The 24,195-nt window shown below is 47.9% G+C and overlaps 1 protein-coding gene across 18 annotated transcripts in view; it reads right to left on the reverse strand.

Moving 5' to 3' along the window:
- PTPRF (protein tyrosine phosphatase, receptor type, F) overlaps nt 1-24,195 on the reverse strand; it is a 378,493-nt gene that overhangs the window by 71,130 nt on the left and 283,168 nt on the right. For 11 of the 18 annotated variants that reach the window (XM_014939289.1, XM_014939290.1, XM_014939275.1 and 8 more), the window contains 5 exons: nt 21,883-21,993; nt 12,488-12,499; nt 4,976-5,245; nt 1,652-2,233; nt 972-1,105 (listed from right to left, as the gene is read on the reverse strand). In XM_014939289.1, coding sequence (XP_014794775.1) covers nt 972-1,105; nt 1,652-2,233; nt 4,976-5,245; nt 12,488-12,499; nt 21,883-21,993 — 1,109 coding nt within the window. The remainder of the gene's footprint in view (nt 1-971; nt 1,106-1,651; nt 2,234-4,975; nt 5,246-12,487; nt 12,500-21,882; nt 21,994-24,195) is intronic. The other 7 variants (XM_014939286.1, XM_014939284.1, XM_014939281.1 and 4 more) reach the window with 1 other exon arrangement.

Consider the following 24,195-nt stretch of genomic DNA (forward strand, 5'->3'; position numbering starts at 1 on the left):
TCACAATGCCAAAGGAATAGACAGCCCCATCACCCATTCTGGCCCCACAGACAGTCACAGCCACACTGCCAAACCTGCTGCGGTCCTGCGGGACTCCAAAGCATCCTGGGTGAAATACAAGGACTCTGCAGGGAAGCAGACCTCTCTGAAAACCAGGCTATGCTGCCTGGTGTCCAGACTGCACTGACTGTCTGACAGCTTTGTGGGAACACAGGGTCTAGCTATACAGTTCAGACAAGGGACACAGGACACATGAATTTGTTTCTTCCCAACAGACAATGTCTGTCTGTGAAACAGAGTAAAGCCCTTGTCCTGGAGTAGTCGGCACCTGTAATGCACCTAAACAGTGCTGGCAAAGGACTTGTTTTGCTGCCACTTCACCTGGAGGGCACTTATGTCTGGCAGCTCTCATGCCACTATAAACACAGCAGGAGGAGGAAAGGACCAGGAGACACTGTGATGCTGCAATGGCACAGTTCTCACTGTGCTGCCTTGCAGCCAGCACTACTTTTGATATATTTAGAGCTGGACTTCTTATAGGGACCTGACAGTAAACATGGAAGGGCTCTCTCTAGGCCACCCTCAATCTGCTCCTTAAGTCTAACCAGTCCTGGAGCTGCAGACACATTTTGGAGGCCACTTCAGACCCATTTGGAAGCCCTACTGGCCTGCACAACAGTATAAAGACACCAGCAGTAAGGATGCCTCAGGGAAGGTGTCATGGTATTCTTGGAGCCTTTCCAGTCCCAAACCAGTCGCTAGCTACTGCTGGGCATCAACGAGCACTGCTGAGATCACTTACACAGAAGCCAGACAGAGATTGCCATACTCGTATCACACACCCATGAGACAGAAGAAACATGGAGAAGAAACAGTCCTGTTGCCACCCTACTCAAGCAGACACCTGTCCCAAGCTGCCCAATTGCGACGTGGGGCCCCAAGTGCAGTTGAAACAGAGGCAGGATCCTCACCTGAGTGCCATCCTCCCCTTCCCAGTAGAGCAGCTCATATTTGGTAATGCGTTCCTGAGAGGCGGGCAGCCAGGTCAACAGGATGCGGGTATCAGACTCTGCTTCTGCCTGGAAGTCAGCTGGCTGGGCAGGAACTGGGGACCAAACACATGGTTAACGTCAGGAGGCAGATGCAGGGAGAGGAGCCGCACAGCTTTGCAGAGTCTGTTTCACCTTGTGAGGATCCTCTTTCATTCCTTCTGGACCCTCCCTTCTTCCCTCTCCCCAGTATTGTGCTCTTGGAACAGCCCAGGCAACAAGCAAGCACCTCTGGGACCCCGGGAATTGTGCTCCCTTCCAGCCCCTGACTGCATCCCAGCCCCTTCCTTCCACTTACGTACCCACACCCCAGGTGGGCCCGGCACCCTTGCACAGGTTCACCCCCAGGACCTCATGTCACATTGTTAGCCATTGTATCTCAGGCAAAACTGAGGGCTGTATTACTTGTACAGAGATTGATACCAACTCCCCAGGACACGCTGAGAGCTTAAATCTGATGGCTGTGGGGTGGGGATGCTGCTCTGACATGCAACCATTTGAACACCAAGAGCAGTTGCGATGCCTGGTGCAGATCAGACACAGGGCTAAGCCGCACACCACCGGGCTGGACACGGATCTGCAGCACCTCACTCCATACGTACCCCCTTGCTGTGTTTTGACCTGGATGATGTCCGAGGGGGGCCCGTCGCCCACCGAAGTAAAAGCCAGGACGCGGATGCTGTACGTGGTCCCTGTGATGAGGCTTCCCACAGTGGTGAGGTGGCTGTCATCGGTGTTGTGTTTCTGCCACATGCTCAAAGGCAGATGGGGGTCGGTGGTATAGTAAACACGGTACCCTCTGATCTGTCCATTTGGCTCCTCTGGCTGCTCCCACTGGACCAGCATGGTGCTGGCGCTCAGCATTCGTGCCTGGACTTTGAGGGGTGGGCTTGAAGGAGCTTGCTCTCCTGTCCGGGCCTCCACCAGGTCACTGGGGGGACCCCTGCCAATGTTGTTGACCGCAATGACCCGGAACTCGTACTCCGAGAAGGGGCTGAGCCCACCTATGCTATAGCGGGTTGTTGCCACACCATCCACCTCCTGGAACTGACCCTCCGTGGATTTGGGCTTGTACTGGATGACGTAATATGAAATGGGGTCGGAGTTGCCCGAATCCCAGGTGAGGGTCACGCTGGTAGCTGTCGTTTCAGTCACTAATGGCTCTGTTGGAGGTTTTGGCAGTGCTGCAATTGGAAGGCAGAGAGGTGTGATTTAAATAATTCAGTCAGCTCAAACCCTGCAATGTGCACGGGGATAAAAATGGAGCTGCCACCTCCCATTAACATTCTTCTTTAAAAGGCAGAAATCATTTCATACTCTAGAACATGCATTTTTATATTACCATATATTGCTTGAAGTGGTTCTTAATGGAAGGATAAACAGAGCAATCATGTTATTAGACGTGCTTGACGCACTTACCAGCAGCAGGCTAAATAAAGGTAATTCAACGGGGATGCAGGAATGTTTCTGTCATAGGGGTTCAGCTGGCAGTGGGAAGGTGCTTGCTGGGCTGGGTGGCCCCAGAAGCCAGGTGTGTAGCTGATTTACAAAGGGATACAGTAAAGCAATCAGAGCACTACAGGTAATCTGGAGCTTTGCTCCTGCTTCCAGAGAGACAGCATCTTAGGCCATTGGGAGTTCATGGAAGTGCTGTTAGATGGGTTGATGGGGGAATGCCTTGTAAGTATTATAGTACATGCAGGAGGGATACAGCCAGAGAAATTACCAACTTTCACATCCACTATTTCACTGGGTGGTGTGTCAAACTGCAACCAGACAATAAACTGTTACACAAGAACTCTGAGACACTGACATCTCTGAAGTGTTAATGAGAACGCAACTACTGCAAGCAAACATTTCCAGATTTGCCATTTTACCAAAAGAACAAAGAAAAAGAATGAGTGAGAGAGACTTGCAGAATACACAAATACTTTAAGACAATGTCTACAGTAAGTTTAAACCTCCTATGAATCACTCGAGTTAAAGTCATTAGTGATCTGTAATGCAGCTTATGCTTGACGAGGAATTAGGAAAAATGCTCAGCCCAAACTAAGATCCTCAAGTACTTCACTCTGGCAAAGCCATCAGGCTTCCAGTTTCCACGTGGTTCAGCTGAGGAGGACAGGCTCTTTAGCTCAGGAACATGCCTGCTCCAACTGCCAGGTAGGATGCCTTTTGCAGTGCTATTGCAACGTGGATACTGAGAAAATTGGCAAGGGCTGAGCTGGTACGGGAGGGAAGGTCACCACACCGCTACCCATGGAGCAGTCGGGGAGGGCAAATGCATCCTGCCCAATATTACAGCCTGGAGCAAAACATTTCCTAGAGCATCCAAGAAATTGGCAGCCTCCCTCAGACTTTCAAGGACAGATGACACTCATCCACCCTTTCCTTTGGAAAGCCGCAAGCTTGACTCTTGCCAGCTCTTGGGTGTGCAGCCTGCATGTGAGCAAGGGGCAGGTCTGGTACTTTCTATGCACTTACTGCAATCAGCTCTGTGTCATCTTGCATCTCCTGTCTCTCCTGTAAATGGTCTACTTTCCAGCAAGCACAGGAGAAGCAACACCAGGTGAAGGAGTTAGGGACAGAGGCAGTAAGATATCCAGAGTGAAGGTGCAGAAAAGAGAGACAGAGAAACAAGGAAGACAGCAAAGGTCTAAAGGAATTGAGCTCTGGTGAGACTGGTGGCCTCTGCAGTCCTGGGTTGGCAGTGGGCATCATGTCAGCTAAAGAGAAAGCGAGGCAGAGTTGTCCCAGGTACAAAGAGGTAAATACTGGGAACCATCAGTGCAATGGTGCAGTTCCAACTTCCTCCCTCCATGTCCAAACCACCTTCCTGTTATGCCTCTTTCTTCCATACACTCTTGGGTGTATATTATAACCAAGGCAACCCCTGTGCTCTGTAAGAAAACGGGGGCTGGAAAAGGTACTGACTAGCAGGCACTGTGAGTAAAGGGAGCAGTATGCAGCTAAGGTTAAAAGCATCCTCTGACTAGCGTCAGGGAAAAGAGAATTTGCTGCTAATCTCCAGGTCAGAGAGGGCTAACACTCAATTCTGTGATTTGTTCAAGCAGGGACTCAGCGCTAAAGGTGGCAATAGTGCAGGAGGGGGATTGCAAGAACAGACAGACTCAAAAGATGACATATTTCTGGAAAATCAACTGCAAGGAGAGGAGGAAAGGGATAGCGTGGACCTGCTTGGCCCTAGATGGGAAAGGCAGAACATGTACTTCAGCCTCCCTTTAGGGAGCCGTCTGGGTGGGCTGCCCTGTACCCATTGGTCAGCAATCAGCAATAATGTCCTCTTTGTGGCAAAGCTACCTGTGAAAGGGCAGCAGGAAGCATGCCTTAAGAACAGCAACAAGAGAGAGAAAGAGAGAAAGAGAAAGAGAGAAAAAGAGAAAACTGACAGAGGAATATGCAATAATTTTAAAATGAACAAGTATATCTCCTCCCTGCATGGGGGCAGGATGCTCATTCTGGTGAGCCCCACAGATACTTTACATTGCTGGGATTAACCTTCTTGTCCTGCCCTTACTGCAAGAGGAGACCTCTGTGCAAATGGCTCTCTGACTGCAGACATCCACAGACCCTGCCCTGAACTGATCCTCCCGATACATGCAACAAGCCAGAAATTGCTGGGATGAGCACAGACTCAATGAGGTTCCCTCGTGGCATAACAGGGACCCAGCCTGACACGAGCCCATCTCCCATAATGCCACGTGTAGGGAGAGAGGAAACAACCTCCAAAGCAAGTACTATACTGTGAGCATGAAAAAAACCCAAATTGTGGGTTTGGGAGCATCTCTTGCAAGGTGGAAAAGACACAGGAGACTGCGGTCAGTTGGGTGCACCCAAAACCACTTTGGCGAAGGGCTACACCGTTGAAACCCTAGTAGAAGCAACCACGAGGAACAGTTCCTTACCTTTGACAGTGATCTGGGCCGTGGCTTCGATCATGCCGAGGGAGGAGATGGCCACGCAGGTGTAGTTGGCAGACTGCACGATGTTATTCAGCTCCAGGACGTTCCTACCGACGGGCATCTCATCTTCTTTGGTCAGTTCCTCCACACCAGCCATCCACTTCACGTAGGGCATCGGAGCACCTACTGCCACGCATGTGAGGTTCACGCTCCCCCCTGGCATCACCTCGTGGTTGCTCGGAGGGATAGAGAATCGAGGAGCAACACGCCGCACTGAAACAAGGAGGAGACAGCTAGTAGGGTCACAGAACCAGCAGAGAGCACTCAGTGGCATTGCAGGGGTACGTGAGGGGGGTTCAACGTTTTTGCCTGTCTATCCCTCGGGACAGATAAAATGAAGTGCAAAAGCTGTTCGCTGCTTTGCCAAATTGCACACACTTTGCTCTCCTTCCTTAGCCACTGGCATCTTATTAGAACAACTCATTAAGGGATGGCTCAATCCATTCCCTCCAAACATAGCCTTTTGGAATCATATTACTAACATGAAACATTCCTCCATTTAAATTACATCCCTCTAATTAGAGAGCATGCACAAATGCCAGTCACACACTCTCTCTGTGCAGGGCCCACTGAAGCTCTGCAAAACGGAATTACCTGCTCAATTTATTAGCTCTAGAGTAGAGCAACTCGTCCTCTAAACCTCACAAGGTTTGGGCAGGAGCAGCAGAAGGGTTTCTTTCTGAATTAGCACACGTGTGCTGCTAAATAAAATATAATTCCTTTCAAAATGTAACTCAGGTTCTACCTTGGCTCAGAAAAAACAGTCACCAGAGCTGCATGACATTGTCAGGGCCTGAACAGATCACCTTGCTGGGCAGGAGAGAACTAATCCTGACAGATGTGAGATCATATCCATTTTGACAGAAGAGAGCTGGGCTGGCAGAACCCTCCCCACCTTTGTGGCAGCACTTCGGGAGATGTATTCCTCCTTATTTCATTGCACAGCTTCTCTTCATATCAATCCCTTGCTGGGTATTTCATTCAAGACTTATTTGTAAGCAACTCTCAGCTACAATAAAGCTCTAAAGCTGCCTGCCATATGCATTCCCGTCAGGAAAATGACACTGAGAAATGAGGCCCCTTCTTCAGGGTTAGTGTTATGGGCCTATTTAAGCAAGGGTAGAGAAACAACTGTGCTCGGTAAATCTTTGTCTCCTCTGGGCAAGCTTATTTTAGTCTGTAGTTAAAAAGGGAAACTGCTCAAACGTGTCTTGCCCAGCAGCCCTGCTCTCCTCTAGCCTCCTCCATCAGGAAGGCAGCCCCAGAGCATCGGCCGGGTTCACGACTGACCGGCTCCTGAGGAGCCTCTCCCTGCCAATTATGCTCCTCCATCAGTGCATCGGGCTGGTGGAGCAGCCAGGAGCCGCGGTGCTGGGGGCAGGTGGAAATCAGGCAGGAGCCTGAGCGGTGCCAGCTCACAACAAGCCGCAGGCACAACCGGCCCCAGGAGCTTTGGGGGCCTGGGGGGACACGGCTCCTGCCACCACGGCGTCTCCGCAGACGGTAAAGCCGCTGACAGCCCAGCGAGCCGCAGAGGTGTCAGCTCCGCTTGCCAAGCTGACTCTCCCCAAATCAAATTTCACTAGTGCTCTCTTTGATGATTCATTCCCAAACCAACAGGCTTGCAGAAATAGACTGAACACGGAAGCCCCCACGCTAGCATGTACAACAGAGCTAAGACTTCGTGATAAATTAGACAATACTGTCAACATCGTGTGTGTACTACACATCGTCTCGGTGACAAAACAGGGCTCATTAGCTCCTTACCAGTCAGGGGAAGGATAACTTGCTTTGCTTTTTTTTTTTTTTTAATGTCTAAATCCAAAGTCTTGCTGGTTGTTTCTTTTAATCAATTATTAAATCTCAAATCAATAGCTACATGAGCGATCGCCAGTGAGGCGTTACCTGACTGATGGGGCAGCGCTCCCCAAATGAGACAGAACTGAAAGTGTACTCAAGTGCTACACAGTCATGAGAATACGGAGTTAACCTGATGGACATGGCAATGGTTTAACATGATGGCGTGTACTTCCAACCAAAGCATCCCAGCACCATTCGTTAAGAGTCAGGTTTTGTTTTCCAATGAACATGGCGTCGAATTATTTCAGGTAGAAGCTGTTCAAACTCCGTCCCCATCCAAGGACCAAACCCACCCACCCACACTGTATTAAAATAAAAAAGAGCAAACTTTGAGGATAAAGCCATAGGTGTGCACAGAGCACTCACGCACATGCAGCAGGCAAACAGGCTGGCGGGCACTGGAGGCCATTCTGGAGTTGGAGAGAAAGCAGAGCAAGAGCAGGATGGGGAGAGGGAAGGTGCACAGTAACTCACATACAGGGACATGGGAGGATGAGGCTGGAGGACAGGAGGCCATGCAGGAATGTCAGAGCCCAGCATGCACAAGCACATTTTGACTCCCAGCCCTGTGAGACCAGAGGCAGCACAGCCCACCGCAGTCTCCCCCGCACCCCACTCTGTGTCCCCGTGCCAAGCACTGCTCTCAGGGTGCTCCCGAGAGCCCCACCAGTGCTGTGTCCCCCTCGACGTGTCCTGCAGAGGCAGTGCCTGTGAGCACTGCAACCACCTCTCCCCAGGGAAGCCAGCAGCCGAGCATCCCCTGCTCCCCTGTGCTGCCCACAGGGGAGATGCACTTCTAAGGGGGCTGGGGGCTCTCTCGGCAGCACTTTGCAGGGTGAAGAGAAGGGCTGAGCCCCTTCAGAAGTGGGTCCCCCCTCTCCTACCCACAGGGGAGCAGCAGAGGTGGCTGGCCTGTCCATGCCTAGGGAAGGGATGAATGGCAAGGAAAACTCTCCCGCAGATCAAACCGTACAGGAAGGTGGCCAGGCTGCGGCGTTGCCGACCTTGACACGGGCCATGCCTCCTGCACACTGCAGCCTGCGGCACGCCAGGAAGCTGTGCAGGGCCTCAGCTCCCAAGCCTGGCAACAGATGAGCCATTAAACAGGCCTCTGCGGTGTATTTTTGCGACCCAGAACGGCTGAGCCGGCCTCCCCTCATTAGCACACCGGCAGAGCTGCTAAGATGGGCTCATTGCTCCGCGCCAGAGAGCCATGGTGCCCAGGCACCGCGGCTGCTAAAAATGGATGCCATGTGCAGGGGTCAGCTCTCAACACGGGAGGTAGGAGGGGGTCAGGACAATGCCTTCGGTGAGAGATCTGGCCCAGACGATACTCTGGCAGGAGGATGTGCGAAGGAAGAGATGGGCTCCATCAGCCTCCCATCCTCTTGGGGGATAATTGGCAGCTTCTCGTCCCAGCCAGTACAGAGGGAGAAGGGGAGATGCTGTCAGTTAGCATTAGTGAGAGCTGGCAGAGCTCTCACAGCAGCTTGCAGAGCACCATCAACACATTCCTCAGGCTCAAGCCAGCGATTTAAGTCGCTTGCTTTTCTAGCATAAGAGTCTGGTAATAATTTAAATCAGTATAACTCCTCAAAAAGCAGCATTCTTAGAATTCCTGTCCAATTTACAAGTCAAATCACATGGGCTAGCACAGCCCATGATGCTACCTTGAGTGCTCCAGAAATTTTTGTTTTTCTTCATTTATTGCAGCAATGAAATTTCCCTTTTTATTACAATTTTCTTGACAAGAATTTGCAATATTTTTTTTTTTAATCTTCTTTTTGGATAAAGATCAGAGAAGGTGGTTTGGAGGTTTTGCAAGAACAGCACAGGGAAAATTGCTGTGAATATTAAAATGATTTCAGTGGACAATGGTATAATACAGAGGTTTAGTTAAACCAGCAGACTGTCAAAAATGAGATTCATTGTCATTCATCCCAAGAATAGGCATCGTAAGGGCTCTGTGCTGCTCCACTATTCAGCACACCTCCTTGTAGAGAGCATTCCCTGGGAAGTGAAGTGAAACCCCGGAGCGGTGAGCAGTGCAGGGCAACCTGAGCCTGTGCCCTGGATCCCACAGGACAGGGAGAAAGGACAGCGTGGAGACTGGTTCCCCACTCACTTGGGGGGACCGTGGGGAGGGAGGAGAGGAGCAGGCAACACAACAGCCACAAAGGTTGAGATTAAGAACGTTAATAATTCAGCATGCATTAACGTGCACGTCCAATGCAAGTCCTTGCCTTGAGAGCAAAGAGCATGAATCGATTGCCCGGCTCCTTTCACCACAGAAGTGGCTGTTTCCTAACATCTCAGGTTCCCTCTGAGGGTGATGTTACCCCCTTGGAGAAGCAGGGACCCTCCCCATTCCTCCCCCCACCTCTGTCTGCAAGAGCTGTAGGCTCTGAGCTCTGGGCACGAGTACTCAGGGGTCACAGGCCTGTGCTGTTAGCCCCCCTCTCGCACGCTGAGACACTGCTGGCACACGGCAAGGCTCTGCTGAAAACACAACAGTGCTGGGAGGACTGCTCATGCTTCCAAAACTGCACGGTGCTGCTAGGGAAGGGGAAACCAAACTGCTTTCCCTGCTGGCTGTCTTGGCCACAGTACAGCTGAGCAAATGACAGTGCTCACACCCCTCCCTCCAGCTCGCAGAGATGCAGGGACCTTCATTTGACTGTTCTTGCTTCTGGGTCTCTTTCCCACCATGCCCAGCTGGCGTCTAACTCCAGGCTCCATCCTTCCCCTCCTGACATCCCCACTGCAGGCTCGCTGGGTGCTGCCCCATGACAATGTGCCTGTGCTCTGTATGCTTCTCTGCTCCTCTCTGGGGTGATCCCAGATGCTGTGGTCCCAGTGGTCCTGCACCACTGTCCTGACATCCTCTAACCTTTGCTCTTCCTCTGCACACAGGAGCATCAGTCTGAAGTCCCGTCCGCTCTGAAGGAGCACCAGCACTGCCTGGGCTGTGCTGCTCCTCCCTGGCCCTCAGCACAGCAAAGGCAAGTTTGGAGGGCTCTGCACTAACCTCCCGAGCGGTGAACAGTACAGAGTGATGCAGGGGCATGTCTTTGAGAAGGTGACACTGCCCAACTTCTTTGTTGGGTATCTTTGGTATCCTTGGTACCTGGGGTGTGCTTGCGCCCTCACCACAATGCTACCTTGCCCAAAACTTCCGTATTACTCAGAAACCATCCGGAAGTCTGGAAGGAGTGAATTTAGGAGATATCCTCAAACATGATCATCAGTCTGCATGGTTTACTCATCGGTAGACACCTTTCATCTCTCCCTAGCGCTATCATTTTAAGGAAGGACTTCAAATGGAAAGGCAGTTGCTGGAGTCTCACAATCTATTGACAGAATCAACAGCAGGAGAGGAAAAATTGGAACCAGAAAAAATGCATTTACAGTCTAATCTTGTGCTCAAACAATGCTGTACTATTTATGCTCCCAATGCATCCTTGAGTGCTGACATTTTATAGACAATTTCCAAAACAGGGCCTTGCCATTTTTGGATTATATTTCAGCTATAACTTTTAGGTCTAATTATTTGCGCTGACAACCACATATAAAAGAGGATATATCATTACAGTGGTGCAGCACTGGAGACACATCAGCATTCAGCATACTGACATACTAATAGCAAAGTAAGGGAGAGCAAGATTGTGGAGCTATGCAATTTGCATTCACTCTCTGAAATTTCTCTGATGAAAATAACACAACATTAAGGAGGAGAATAAGAGAAAAGATCCACTGTATCAAGATAAAATAACTCGTTAATAAATAACCTTGTAGCAGTCACAGAGCAATAATTAAATGCATGGGTGAGCAGTACACAGTTTTAAGTAAAGCTGGAAAAATGTAAGATGTAATTATCAGCGCCAAACAAATTATAAGCACGGCAAATCCCAATGGAATATTTAGAAACTAATTTCTGGCTCCACATTAAATATTTGTGTATGTGGGTATTTTTGGTGGGGCGGAGAGGAGGGGTCGACACAAAGAATGAGAAATTATCCGCTCCTGCTGGCTTATATCCATTCTCAGCTGCCTCCCCTCAGCTAAACCATGCGGCTAAAACGTTTAAGTGCCCTGTCAAAGGTTTATTCTCCAGAGGTGCCTGAGCCATCACAGCGGTGCTCCAAGTTCACTGAAATCTGGGAGGCTTTGGGCCTTGGCTTTAATTTCTTCTCTTTTCTTCCTTGTTCTCATTTTTCATCATTGTCTTGGGCTCAGGTAATTTTATCCTCTATGAAATCTATTTTTAGAGGGTAAACAACAAGGGCCTCGTGCCTCAGTACAATCTAAATGAGAGCACGTTCCAGGGAGAGAAATGGGAGCGAAGTCAGTGTACTGGAACAACTGCTATGACAACTTGTTAAAACTTATTCCGGTGATGATTATAAGATCAACTCATGCAGCTACCTGATGGCATGTGTGAGAGGAGCCAGGGTCTCTTCCTGGTGCCACCCGGGAGCAGTGCCGGGCTGGAGAGCCGCTGTAAGCATCCCTCTCCTCCAGCACGTGTGGAGGGATGGACCTGCACAGTTCCTGTTTGGTGAAGGAGTCATCTCGGGGAACTAGCTCAGGACTTCTGCCAAAAACACCAGCTTTCCTCAGCATGAAATCAGGAGTGCCTCAAGCTAGGTCTGGAGCTAAATTTAATTTAAAAGCTGGAGTCGCCTTTCACTATTGTCATTTATTCACCTCTGGCTCTCTGAGGGCAGCGGGAAGGAACAGGGCAAAGCACAAACCAAGTTTTGCTGAGTGGCTATGAGCTCCTGCGCACATTGCCATGGGCCTCCCTGAGCCATCCTAGGTAAGGATGGGGCCACTGCCAGAGCTCCCTGCTCTCCTGCCAGCAAGAGAAAGACCCAGCCCCAGGGAAGAAAGGAGAGGCAGACCTGCTCATGCAAAGAGCCCTTGCCCAAGCATGGAGAACTGGCCACCCCCAGAATAGGGACTGCTGAGGAGCAGGGAAGCTGCCTCAGCACACGCGCCTTGCATCTCTCAGCCTGCTGCCCTGTGGCATGGGAGGGCAGCTTGCTGGGTTCTTCTCCAGCTGAGATGATAAGTAAGCTTTTTTGCCTCCAGAGAAAGTTAAAAATTTTAAAGCTACAGGACGAATTGAGGAACCCACTCTCCCTAACAGCTTGCAAGGGGACTGGAGATTGTTGTGATCCCTGCTCCCAAAGACTGCTCTTGATCCCCAGCCAGAAAGCAGCAGCAGTTTAGATGTATTAGACTGGCACCTAGCACAGGTAATGGGTTAGAGAAGGACTCCACATACAGTAGCATGCACCTCTTCCCACCCTACCTTTGAACAAAACCGCCCTGGCTGGTATTCGCATGCAAAATATATTCTGTGCATTTTAAATCTCAAGCAACAAAGGCATGCAAGCAAAGTAGCAATGCCATCACCAGAGTCACAGCAAACAGTAAGCAGATTTCATCAGGCACACTGTGGCCGTGCCTGGAAGGGAGCCAGAGTCTGCAGGGCCCCCTCCCCTTTTCGGGATGGCTCTCCTCTATCTACTGGAAAAGTCTCATCTGACGTGGCGTACTGTAGATGGATAAGAAGTGAAAAGGACCAACCTTCTCGCTGATCTGAGAGATGAAAGTTTGTTTTGTTTGATGGCAGAGTGCGATGAAGATGAGGAGGGAATAAAAAAAGACAAGGAAAAACACAGAGAGTAAAAACAGGCCAAGCTTCATCTGTCCGCACACCACTGAAACGACAAGACAAGACTACAGAGGTCAGCCATGACTTCCCACCATGCACACACACCACTCCATGTCGTGGACAAGAGTGCTCCACACTCACACCGCTCTGGCCCGGAGCAGGGCTGGCCCCTCCACCTTCCTGGCCTGCTCACTGCTCGTGGAGGCAGGGTGGAAGGGACCAAACATCCCTCACATACTCACATGGAGGGTGCTGCATGGGTGGCCCTGCACTGAGCCAGATGCTGGAAGCACAGACAGGTTTACATGTGCAAAACGCTCACACACACGCACAGAGCAAGGGACTCCAGCCATCACACAGACTGACATCCTCCCACGCACCCACTCCAGCCATAAAGATGATGGCAAAGGCACTTTAAACCCGTTGACCACACACTGGGAAGAGCATATATGTAGATCCGAATTTTATCAAGTGTGAAAGAAATGTTCCAAGTGGTGAATGGAAAATCTTCTACCATGAAGAGCAGCTCCCCCTCTCCAAACAAAGAGCTAAATGCAGCAGAGAGGTATTAGGCAAGTGACAGACATGCGCAGTCTCAGCTGGGCTCAGTTTCGGGAGAGCCTTATTGGTACACTGTGCTGCAAGTGAGAGATGGACAAGAAATCAGAAGGACAAAAACACCCAGAGAGAATTGAGCAGGTCCCAGTTTTTGTTCCTGCGGGAGAGACAGTAGAAGGTTAGTTGCATTTTCCTTATAGACAAAGGAGATCTTATTTCTCTAGCAGGAGTGACCTCACTTCAGCTACAGATCTGTGGCGTATCAGCTGTAATTGAACCCTCGCTGAGAGAATACAGAAGTGGATTTGATAGTTAAAGACTGCTTATGAGTCACATTTTCAATGGGGGAAGGAGAAGGTGGGGGGAGGAATTTGCTTTCCAGCAGAAACACTGCAAATTAGAGAACAGCATGTGGCATTATACAGTGCAGCAGTACAGTCAGCCATTTCCAGCGATTAGAGGACAGGATTTTAACCAACACTGACATGCTACAGACCAGGCAACAAACTGCCAATAACAACTACAACAGTGGCCTACTAAGTGTAATGGAGCTTGCAGGAGAACAGCAAAACAGTTGTTTACGTTTCTTCAATTGAACCGATACCAGGGGACTAGAACCAGCCAACTTGGAGCTTAACTGGCCCATAAGCGAGGGCTACATCCAGTGACGACCTCCACCTGGACATCCTCAAAAAAATAGTCCCAACTTAAGGTCCAGGTTTCTTCTGGCCTGCTTCAGACAGGGGATTTAACCTCCTGGTCCACAAAACATTAACATAAGGCTCATTTAATCCTGCGAGACCCTGCGATGGGAGGGAACCTCTTTATTGCCGCTCCCAAGCCACCACTTTATTTCCTAATCTAATGGAGCGTATCACATCTGCATGGCCTCATCAGATGGCGAGGGGCTCCTGCCTTCTGCTCAGCGCTTCCCAAGAGGGAGGATTTGTTTCCTGCCCTTGCCCGGGAAGCACAGTGCTTCTGGCAAACCAGGCGTACCCGTGAACGCCTGCATTTCTGGACAGCAGTGCTAACATCTCAATAGGGCAACACAAACTCCAAGTGCTGCAAACATGGACCAACCTGTTGTACCCGTTGAGACTCTGTGACTGAAGGGCAAAAAGCCAGTGAAGGGCATAGGACTGGCGGATGATGCTGAAACAGCTATGGGAATACCCATCCCTGCTGCAAAAGCGCAGCAGCCACAGAGCCTGCCCCTGCCCTTGGGAAGGGCTGGCAGACCCCAGCTATACCAAGGGGACTTGCTGTGGTGCCACCTGGGCTGCCCATGGGCAGGGAGGGGGGTGCTGCTGCTGCAGCTGGGGAACTGCCAGGAGCTTTGTTTTGGGAAGCCTGGCAGGGACTGTGCTGCATCAGTGTGCACGGACAGGAGTAGGCTCCGGCAGCGGCTTTCCCCACGTGTTGACACTTCAGATTAGAGTTGGAAAGGTGAGGAGACACATGTGAAACGCGCTAATTCAAACAGATTAATTTCTGGTCTGTCAAACAGGAACAAGTTTGGGGCTTGCTATTTGTCACTAATTGCTGGATTATCTCTTAATCTCTTATTATATTAGTGGCTTATGGGGAATAAAAACCAGTAGCAGGCTATTTTGGAACAGCTGTAAGGTAAGAGGGAACACCTGGGCAGAAAGTTCTCTCCCCTTTCCCTTTACTTAATGCTTAAACAGCTGCTGCTTTATCTGAGATAAACCTGATAAATTGTAAATTGAAAGTTTCATCTCCTTACGGATCCCATTCACATTCTCCCTTATCTCCAGTTCTCTAACCATGTCACTCCTAAGATAAGAAGCACATTTTACCAACAGGTTTTCTGCTTTTTTACAAAACAAACGACTCTGAGGAGTGACAGCAAATAACATCTGCCCCCCACGCAGGGACAGAGGATTTAAGGCCGGGGTTACCAAGAGTATCCCCTGTGCAGAATACCACGGCTCACTAGGCACGCTCTGTCTTCCCACGAACCCGCGCCGCCTGGCAGCTAACCTGAACATGCCAGTCTGTGTGCGAGACAAAGCAGTTCAAGTCACAGCAGAAATGCCACCAGAGGATGGCAAACCCAGAAGGTAAAAACAGGGCTCCTTTTGAGATCCAAGTTGAAACAGCAAAGAAGCAAAGAGCGAGGCCGTATCAGAGATGTGTCTGCCAGTCCTGACTGTCAGATGGCTCCAGTGCTCTGTAGGCAGAAATTCCCATGCCGATTGGATTTGGCTTTCGCCCTGCCACAGACATGCTCAACTTACGCAGCAGCAGCAATACTCTAACCACAGCAGCTTGTTCAGAAAGAATGAATTTGGGCTTATGGGAGGCTCCGCTTTCGTGTATCCTTGGGCATTAGCTCCCTGAAACAAGGCAGGGGGCTGTGGCCACGATATGAATGCACAGGTCTGAGAGTTTAGATCACTAGCTCAAACAAAGGAACACATTTCTAAAGCCTTTCAGAGTGGGAAGCTAATACTTTCCTCAAAGCAACAAGAAAGTTCATTATCCCAATTGGCTCTGTAATTCTGCTGGGAACTGCCAGCGACTGCCCTGTGCTCAAAACCCTCTGGTGCTACGCAAGGCATTAATACAAAGGCAAACCCAGACACTGTGGAATCCAAAAAACAGAGAGGTTAACAAAAACCCAGAGGGGGATGAACCTGTTCCTGCTTATCTCCAAAAGCACATCTTGTGTCTCAAGGACTCCACATAAATCAAATTTTATCCTTTACAGCTTTTAGAGGTATAGAGGAACAAAAGGACAGATTGTCTTTTTTACGCCAGATTACATGAGAATAAGACAACCTCCCATTATATGCGATGAACAATGTTCTCATGCCACAGTGATGAGTATATTCCATCCTAGAGAGACAGACAGGATGCTCAGGATGCCCAACCATCCTTTCCCATTCATAGTGCACACACATGCATGCATGAATTCAATTAAGAGCAGAAAATCTCAGAGCACCAGAGATGGATTTCCTAACACTTTGTGCAAGTGGATATGGAAGGGGAGGGAACGGACATTTAGTCGGCACAGATACGCAGGCCTAATTGTTCCACAGACGTCTATGCAGGTCATGAGGGGGAGGAGGGGGAAGTAGGTTTCCAAGTCCATTTCTGAGTTGCATTATCATGCACTGAGCCACCAGCCACTCTCCTTCTATTTTACATAAAGGTCATTTTACAAATCACCAGACCTGAGCCTCATGTTGCACTTTTAACCATCAAAGGACTTTGCAAGGAATAAAACTCTTAAGCTTATTTAGTTGAGTTCTATAAAGCACATTGAAATCTTCAGATGTGCTAGCAGAAGGACAAAGAACTATTATTTATTAAACCGTTATCATTATAATCATTATGGCATAGCAAAGTGCTCATAGAAATACTGACGGTGAACACGCTTCACCCCAGGAGAAAACATGACAAAAATATTCATAGTAGTATACGGGGAAGAAAAACTTGGCAGAAGCCTCTCCGGCTCTGAGGCCAGCCAGCTCCAGTATGGGGACACAGAGTGGCAGCAGCACAAGCCACAGCATGGACTGAGCAGCCAACGTCTGCTGGTGTTGAGTGCTGCCCTGGTCCGGCCACCCCGCTGGCTGCCCTCACCCCGACTCTGCCCACAGCTCGCCCAGCTGCATCTGCCCACACCACAGCTGCTCCGACTGCGGCCACAGCAGCAGCTCCAGCACGGAGCAGCACCCCGGGGCAGAGGAAATGAAGTTAAAAATACTGAAATCCTATAAAAAGGAGCGCGCTTTCTTCATCAAAGGGTCATTGCTCTGTTGCGTTGCGCTACTACAGCATTATCTTGAGGTCAGGGCTGCACAGAGTGTACACATGGCCCTTCAGACCTGTAGCCCTCCTCAGCCACGTACCAACTGCTGAGGGGTAGTTACTCTGTGGCCTCTATCGCAGCCTGGTTTTGCTTCTTCTGACGGTCCAGGGCAGGTATCTGTCCGAAGCAGCAGTCTGGGTCATCCAGTCTGATTCAACTGCCTATTTGTGTTTCCTGTCACCCAGGCATCTCCCTCACAAGGCTCTCCAGTCTCTGCTTGTCTGTGATTGCTGCCAGGCCCTCAAGCACCGGCAGTGCCCCTCGCTGCTCAAGTAATGTCACCCCCATCAACCCAGACGCGAGGCAGGTTTAACGAAGCATATTGCCAGAAGTGTGCATGTAGCTGGATTGTAAATAAATGTATTCCCCATTATTTAGCCATTTTCAGACATTCCCAGTTTTGGTGACTGACTGTTTGACCACTGTCCTCAGCTTTAACTCTTCTCCTGGCAATACCCTCAAGCTTTGGCTGCTGATGCTATTTTAGCTGTTTTAATATTACATAAGCAGAAAATGTCCTTTTTAAAGGCTTCAAGTCTTGTTGCTCGGGGCCCATGTCAGTCATTCAGAATTATTATTATTTACACAAGTTCCCCACTGCAGTTAAGTATCATACAGCCGCAAGTAGCCATTTCGGTGAGCTCCCTCCGTGTCTGAGCCTAAGCCACCGCCAAGTCCCCAAGTGTAAAACCCCATGGAGGCCACAGAATCACTGCTAGGGACAAAGCTACAACCTAATTTCGTTTTGGGTGATGGTTCCTTAGTGAAATTTGGCAAATAAAATTTCAGACTCCAAGCAAGCTTCCCTGCTGCCAAACGAAATACTAGCCTGGCCTTTCAAAAAGCAGATCAAGAGAGCACAATTTTTTGCAATAATACCATTTCTATTTACTGCAGTCTGATTTACTAGTTTGCGATCTGGGGACAAAAGAGACAATTCAGTTTTAAATGGTCTTCTTTTAAAAGCAGCTGTGCAGGTGCTTCTCAATAGTATGTGTAGCATTTGGGGCCAGGAAAGTTGCTGCACTTGCTCCACTGGACTGTGCCTTGAAGGCCTGAAAAGCAGCACTTAAGTGAAAACTGAGCAGCAGATTTCTCATTTGATGGGAATTATGCAGCCAGTGCTCCAATAAATGCTATTCTAATAGCATCTGCATTGCTCACTGCTGTAAGCAGCACTGGGGAACACACCTAGTGAACTCCACAGTGTATTAATAAGGATAGTTTTATACACAGTCTTCCTGCTCTTCTGCTTCATTGAAGTAAGAAAAAAATAATGCCGTGTGTAGAGAAAGGGCAGAAAAAACCTTTTGTACAGGAAAAGAGTCAAATAACAGTGCCGCTATTTGAGGGGAGCACCACACAGGCCACCACCTTCACAGACATTTCACAGGACAAGAGTTTTGTATGAAAATGCTCCTCTTTATGAAAATGTCCCTGAATCTGTAGGCAAATGAACAGTGAAACATGTTCATAAAAATCCAATAGCCTAGGTGAATCAGTGCAATTATACCATACTCCCAGTGAGCATGATGAAATGACACCACCTTCTTTTTTTTTCCACACTAGGTCCAATCTGATTTCTACTCTTAAACCAATTTCTTGAATCAACTTCTTGGATTTTTGCTGCTAAATTAGACAGTAAGCTCTCTGGATTAGAGGAATCACATCTTCCATACCTTTCTATTCCCTTCCCTTTTCCCTGCAGCACCATCAAGTCCCAAATCTAATCATTGTTATGATGTACTGTGGTACATGTAACCATGGACCACAGATGGATGAGCGGTCCTTCATGGTGGTAATGACAACATCCAGACCAGCACTGGCAATAATTGTGCTGAAAGGGCAGGATAGGAATATGCCACAGTGGCCCCTTTGAAGTCCCTGCCATTGCCCAGATAGCCACCTTGCCCTGGCATGCTCCCTGCTCCTGCCTTCACTCTGTTTTTGCTCCTCTGATGGTCTGCATGTTTTCTACAACTCTCCATGCATGGAGGGCTGAAGCGCAGCAGTGGGAGACAGTCAGTTCCCAGTGCTGGTCCCCAGCCCCATCCCAGCTCTGCAGCAGCAGACAGATAGACCCATCAGTCCAGAAGCAGAAGGCCTTATGATGGTTGCTTTCCAGCATGCTTAGTAAGATGAAAATAATAGCTTCGAGGAAAATGCATCCATTTTCCTTTACAAATCCCTGGTGTGGAAACATTTTAACTTTTAATGAAGTCCATCTGTGCAGAAGTGCTGCTCTAAAGGATTCATAGAGACAAGACACTGGTGTAGCCTGCTCCTTCCTCCTCCTGTTCTTTCATTGATATAGGAAGCCCTGAGCAGTGCCTGGATACTCTTTCTCGGTACCCAGTATCTTCCTTTGTTAGACTGAAAATTATGATAAAGATGCTAATGAGGCTGTGCTTTCTAACAGCACACGCACAAAGGATTACCTGGGAGGCTAGGGAAGGGGAGGACACGATCAAAAACATAAACCCCAAGAGTCAAGAGACAAATAAACATTTGAACTATTGAAAAAACAATAGGCTGTAAATGGGAGCAGGCACAAGCAGTCCTGAGAACCACACAGGGTGGAAATCAGTGCCGCTGCTCAGTACTCAGCCATGCTTTCTGAGAAAGTGGGCAACTTCTTGGGCATTCACCACAACGAGGTCAATCATTTTGAAATCACCACAAAGTGACAATACAGCCGACACACTTAATTTCCACTGTAATGTAGCATTAATTAATGTCTCCTATAGTAAAGATGCAGGCACTTTCTGAAGACCCTACTGGAAGTCATTGATCTGTCTAACGACTACGCTCAAGGATTATCGCAGGAAGAAAAAACAGGGATTGTTTTATTCTGCATCTCAGACCTGAGAAAGTAACACATTTTCATTTTTTTCCTTGCTCGTTAAAGAAATAAAATACTGTTCTTGGTTTGACTATCTTTTTGAAGTCATTAACTAATACAGTAACAATATGATATTTTTTTGTGGAACATTTGCTATCAGAAACTGTAAGCACAAATACCATCTAGGACCTAGTATGCACAATGAATTTCATCTGATAATAATTTATGGGGTATCCTGTCTTAAATATACAGCAGGCCTTTATCAGGATCACACAGGTTGGAGCCTGACATTGTAAAGATTATGTGCAATAAAAAGGCTTGTTCCAAAAATTTATGTGTAAGAAAATGACAGTTAACAGCAAAGCATATGTCTAAGAACATGTTTTCTTCGATGAACGTCAGGATCAGCTCACACATGCAGACCATCCATGGCCCATGCCTCCCCCAAACAGGACAGATGAACCTGGCTGAGCAGGTGGAAAATTCAGTACATTCCTCAGGATTCAGAATCCTACAGGATTCACTTGCTAAATAAAGAGTGTTCATTAGTGAGAAATTGGAAAGCGTTAACAGAAGGTTTTTCTACCTCTTGAAGCTCCTGTGCCTTTTTTGAACCACACCTCTATAGAAAACAGAACATTGAGACTCTGAGCATGTCCCCGGAAGCAAACGCATCCCAAATACTGCAGCAAAATGGCCGGGTATCTGCACAAACCTAACAGCCAGCCTGGTAACTAGGATCCTTTCCCTCAGAGTGCAAAGTGACAATCCCAGATGAGTTTTAGTACAGCTTGCCTGAAAAACGAACTTGAAAGAACACAGGGAGTTCAAAATCATCCATAATTACATTGTGAGAGTGAAATGAGTGATTCCACTGCATAGATATAGCTTCATCTTCTGAATATGCTTAATTGGATACTTCAGTCTTCCAAAGACTCTTATAATCCAAATTACGCTGCAAAATAAAAAAGCAGTCCCCCAGAATAAACAAAGAAAACAATGCTAGAAGCCACCCCTAGAAGCAAACACACAGAATGTGAAGACTTAATCATTCTCATGTCCTCTTTCCATACTAACCAATGTACAGCTTAAAGATTGTCTTTTCTTTCTTCAAAACAGAGGAAGGAAGAAATGAAGATGAGATTTTATTATTAGACAGCTGATTTACTAAGTGGAAATAAAATCTGGATCTAACTTCCTAACAAACAATGGGCTGTGCCAGCACAAGAATCTTCTTTCTTTTCTTGGGAAAATCCATAACTACATTTCCCAGGGGTCCCTGGCCAGTGGCTCTGGTTTTACAGTGTTTCATATGAAGCAGCACATTTTTTTCTTGCCGAAGTTAACAGAAAGCGTACAGGGAATTTCGCCCTTGCTTCTCTCCAAGCTAACTCAAACATCTTTAATGTAGAGAAAGAAAACTGGAAGGAGACTGTCTTAATGTAAAACCTTGTTATTCTGATATGTTGAAAACAATTTTAAATCGGCAACATAGCACAACCATTAGAAAAATCACTTTACATGAATTGCAGCTAATTTCCAGTAGGTTCCCAGTGTGAGCCATTAATACCCAGAGGCTCAATCACTGATGCATACAAGATTGATTAGGACAACTCCAAAAAACTGTTCAGTTTTTAAAGACACACATTCCAAAGCAGAGGCCTAAATACCAGCTCACCTATAGCTGAGGGCCTCTCGCTCATTGGAGTATGACTGGTTTTAGACTACTCTACCAAAGTTTAGTTTATACTAAGAGGATTAAGTACCCAATTAAAATAACTATGACACAAAGTTAAGGAGTTCAAGGGAGAAAGGAATTCCCATTCTGCCCATATTTCAGCATTAGACATAACACCGTATAAACAGCAGAAACAGATTTCCAGCAATGTGAGTCAAACCCAACGTGGATCAAAGATATTGTCGTTTTTTGAGCAAAAGGCCATGTCACACAAACCACAAAGTGCGATCAGGGCACTAAGAGAGGGAACATACTCCTTCACTGAAAGCCACAGAGCCTTCTGGGCAGGAGAAGAGTGACCTCCTTGGGTGGAAGCTGCTCTTACCTCGAACGTAAAGGTTCGCTGGGGCAGAGTAGCGGGTTCCTGCGCTGTTGGTTGCAACACATTCGTATTTGCCTTGGTCTGACTCCTCGCTGTTCTCTATTTGCAGAGCTCCTGTACACAAAAAAGATGACACAGACAATTCAGTTTATGGCAAATCTGGTAATTGAACAGCCAGCCTCAGAAAAGGAAGGCCATGCCCCAGGCTTTTAAAGTATCTTCCTGGATAAATATGTTGCGATGTTCTTCCCTGGACCCACAGGGTACCAGCATGCAGCCAACAGGTACCCAGTCTGTTGTTTGTCAGAAGCTTGTGAAATTGATTATTGTTATTTTTTTAATGTACAGGGAACCAGTTACTGATGTATTTCCAACCGCCCCAACCATTTATATTCATTGCATCAATAAAGGAAAAAAACATACACATACACACATATTAATTACAGCTTTGTATGGGACTCCTGTCTAATAAAAGGACCTTTAATAAGCCTTTAATCAAAACAGCCAAGCACAAAGCACACTAACTGTAGTTGTTTGTTTCTTATCTGATGCACACAAAGCCTAGCAAACGCTCAACAAATTGCAACCTTCCTGCAGAAACTGGCAGAGTCCCATCTCTCCCACCTCACCACCCCTCCTTCTAACCCACATCCCCTTTTGATAAAACACTTTGCCTTTTGTCAGCTTTCTCCACGTCAGTGATCTCCTTGTCCTTTCAGGTTTCATTATATATGATACGAAAAGATTAGAAACTCAGTCTGAGACACCAAAGATATACACCAATGCAATCCACCCATTTTGCCACCCGGTGCTCATAAGAAAGCTACTCTCCTTAGTCCTGGCAGCGTCTGCTCCTCCAGCTTTGGGTCAGGAATAGTTGCTTAGCCCAGAATGCAGGTTCCTTAGGACATGATCTGATCTCATCACCAAAGTGCCAGAGGCATGAGGGGCACATCTAAATAATTGCACCAGAACACAGAGAATAGCCATTTACATGGGGAGCCTGTGGAGTGCCTGGAAGATGTGGAAGGAAGCACTGGTCTGAGGTGGTTTTCTTTCATCATCTCAGCCTATTCCACTGGTGTCGAGCACCACTTGGCTTGGGAGGCTGGTCTTTCATCCAGCTTCTTGCCTAGCACAGAAGACTGCTAAAACTGGTCACATCTAAACTCCCTTAACTGGGCCCCATATGCAGACGAAAAGACGGAGATGCAGAGAAAGAAAGAAGCAGGATGTATATGACAGCAAGCTGGCACTGCAGGAGCGAAGGGCCGGTGGCCAGACACTGGAGCGGCTGGTGCTCAGCCTGCTTCCCCCAGGCAATCCGCAAATAATTTTTAAAGTGCCTCCAAGTGCTCAGATTCTGCTGGGTAGGATTGCCTGTAAGAAGGGAACTCTGTTCACAAACCATATACTGAACTAAAAGAAAACATTAACCCCTTTGCTTGTAAGGATTTGAACTCATTTCTGCCTGCCACGGTTCAAAACGACCACTGAGAGCGGCACTGAGAATAGCTGGTGAAATTGCCTTCTCCCTTCTCGCTGGTTCAAGCTGCAGAGGTCAAACTCAGTTTTTCATATCATCAGAACAGAAGAAAAACTAATGTGAATCAACCACTGCCACCTACATTATTTAGAAGGATAAATTGAGACTGTAGCATAAGTCTATATGTCATGGGGAAAAATGAACTTCCCTGGGTTCTGCCATATAATAAAAATGATGTACAGAGCCCTCCCTATTGTTGCATTAGTGCTCGAAATGAGGCTTCAGCTAGACAGAGAAAGCTTGTTTGCAGAAGTCTTGCTACTTACTAACAAAAGGAGCTGCCAGCTTTCCCTAGCCACAGCGCTCTCTGGACACCCACAGGCCAAAGCCTACAGACCACTGCTGCTTAATTCAGGGAGAACGCTGAATTTCTACATGCTGTCTGGGAAAAACATCTTCAGGAAGACAGCAGCATGACAGCCAGTGCAGCAGGAGGAAGCTTCCCAGCATTGACAAGACATAAAGAATCTAGAAATGGAAAAGACCTATTAGGTAATCTTGCGCATCCCTGGGGGCCAGGACAGGATTGCTCCCTGTTGTAAATGTACTTGTGTTCTGTCCAATCCCATTTTAAATGTGCTGAGTGATAGGTCTTTCACCACTTCCTCAAGGAACTGATGCCACAGCCTGGTTATGCTCTCTGTCAGGAAGATTTTCCTGGAACTCACCATGTATTATCCCCTTCTTAATTTCTGCTCATTACTCATGAGCTGCAGAGTTCATTCTGAGTGCTTGCATCAGGCCTGGCTGCTAAAAGCTGTTTGCTGCAA

This window comes from Calidris pugnax, unplaced genomic scaffold (assembly GCF_001431845.1).
Source record: "Calidris pugnax isolate Ruff unplaced genomic scaffold, ASM143184v1 scaffold18, whole genome shotgun sequence".
NCBI lineage: Eukaryota > Metazoa > Chordata > Aves > Charadriiformes > Scolopacidae > Calidris > Calidris pugnax.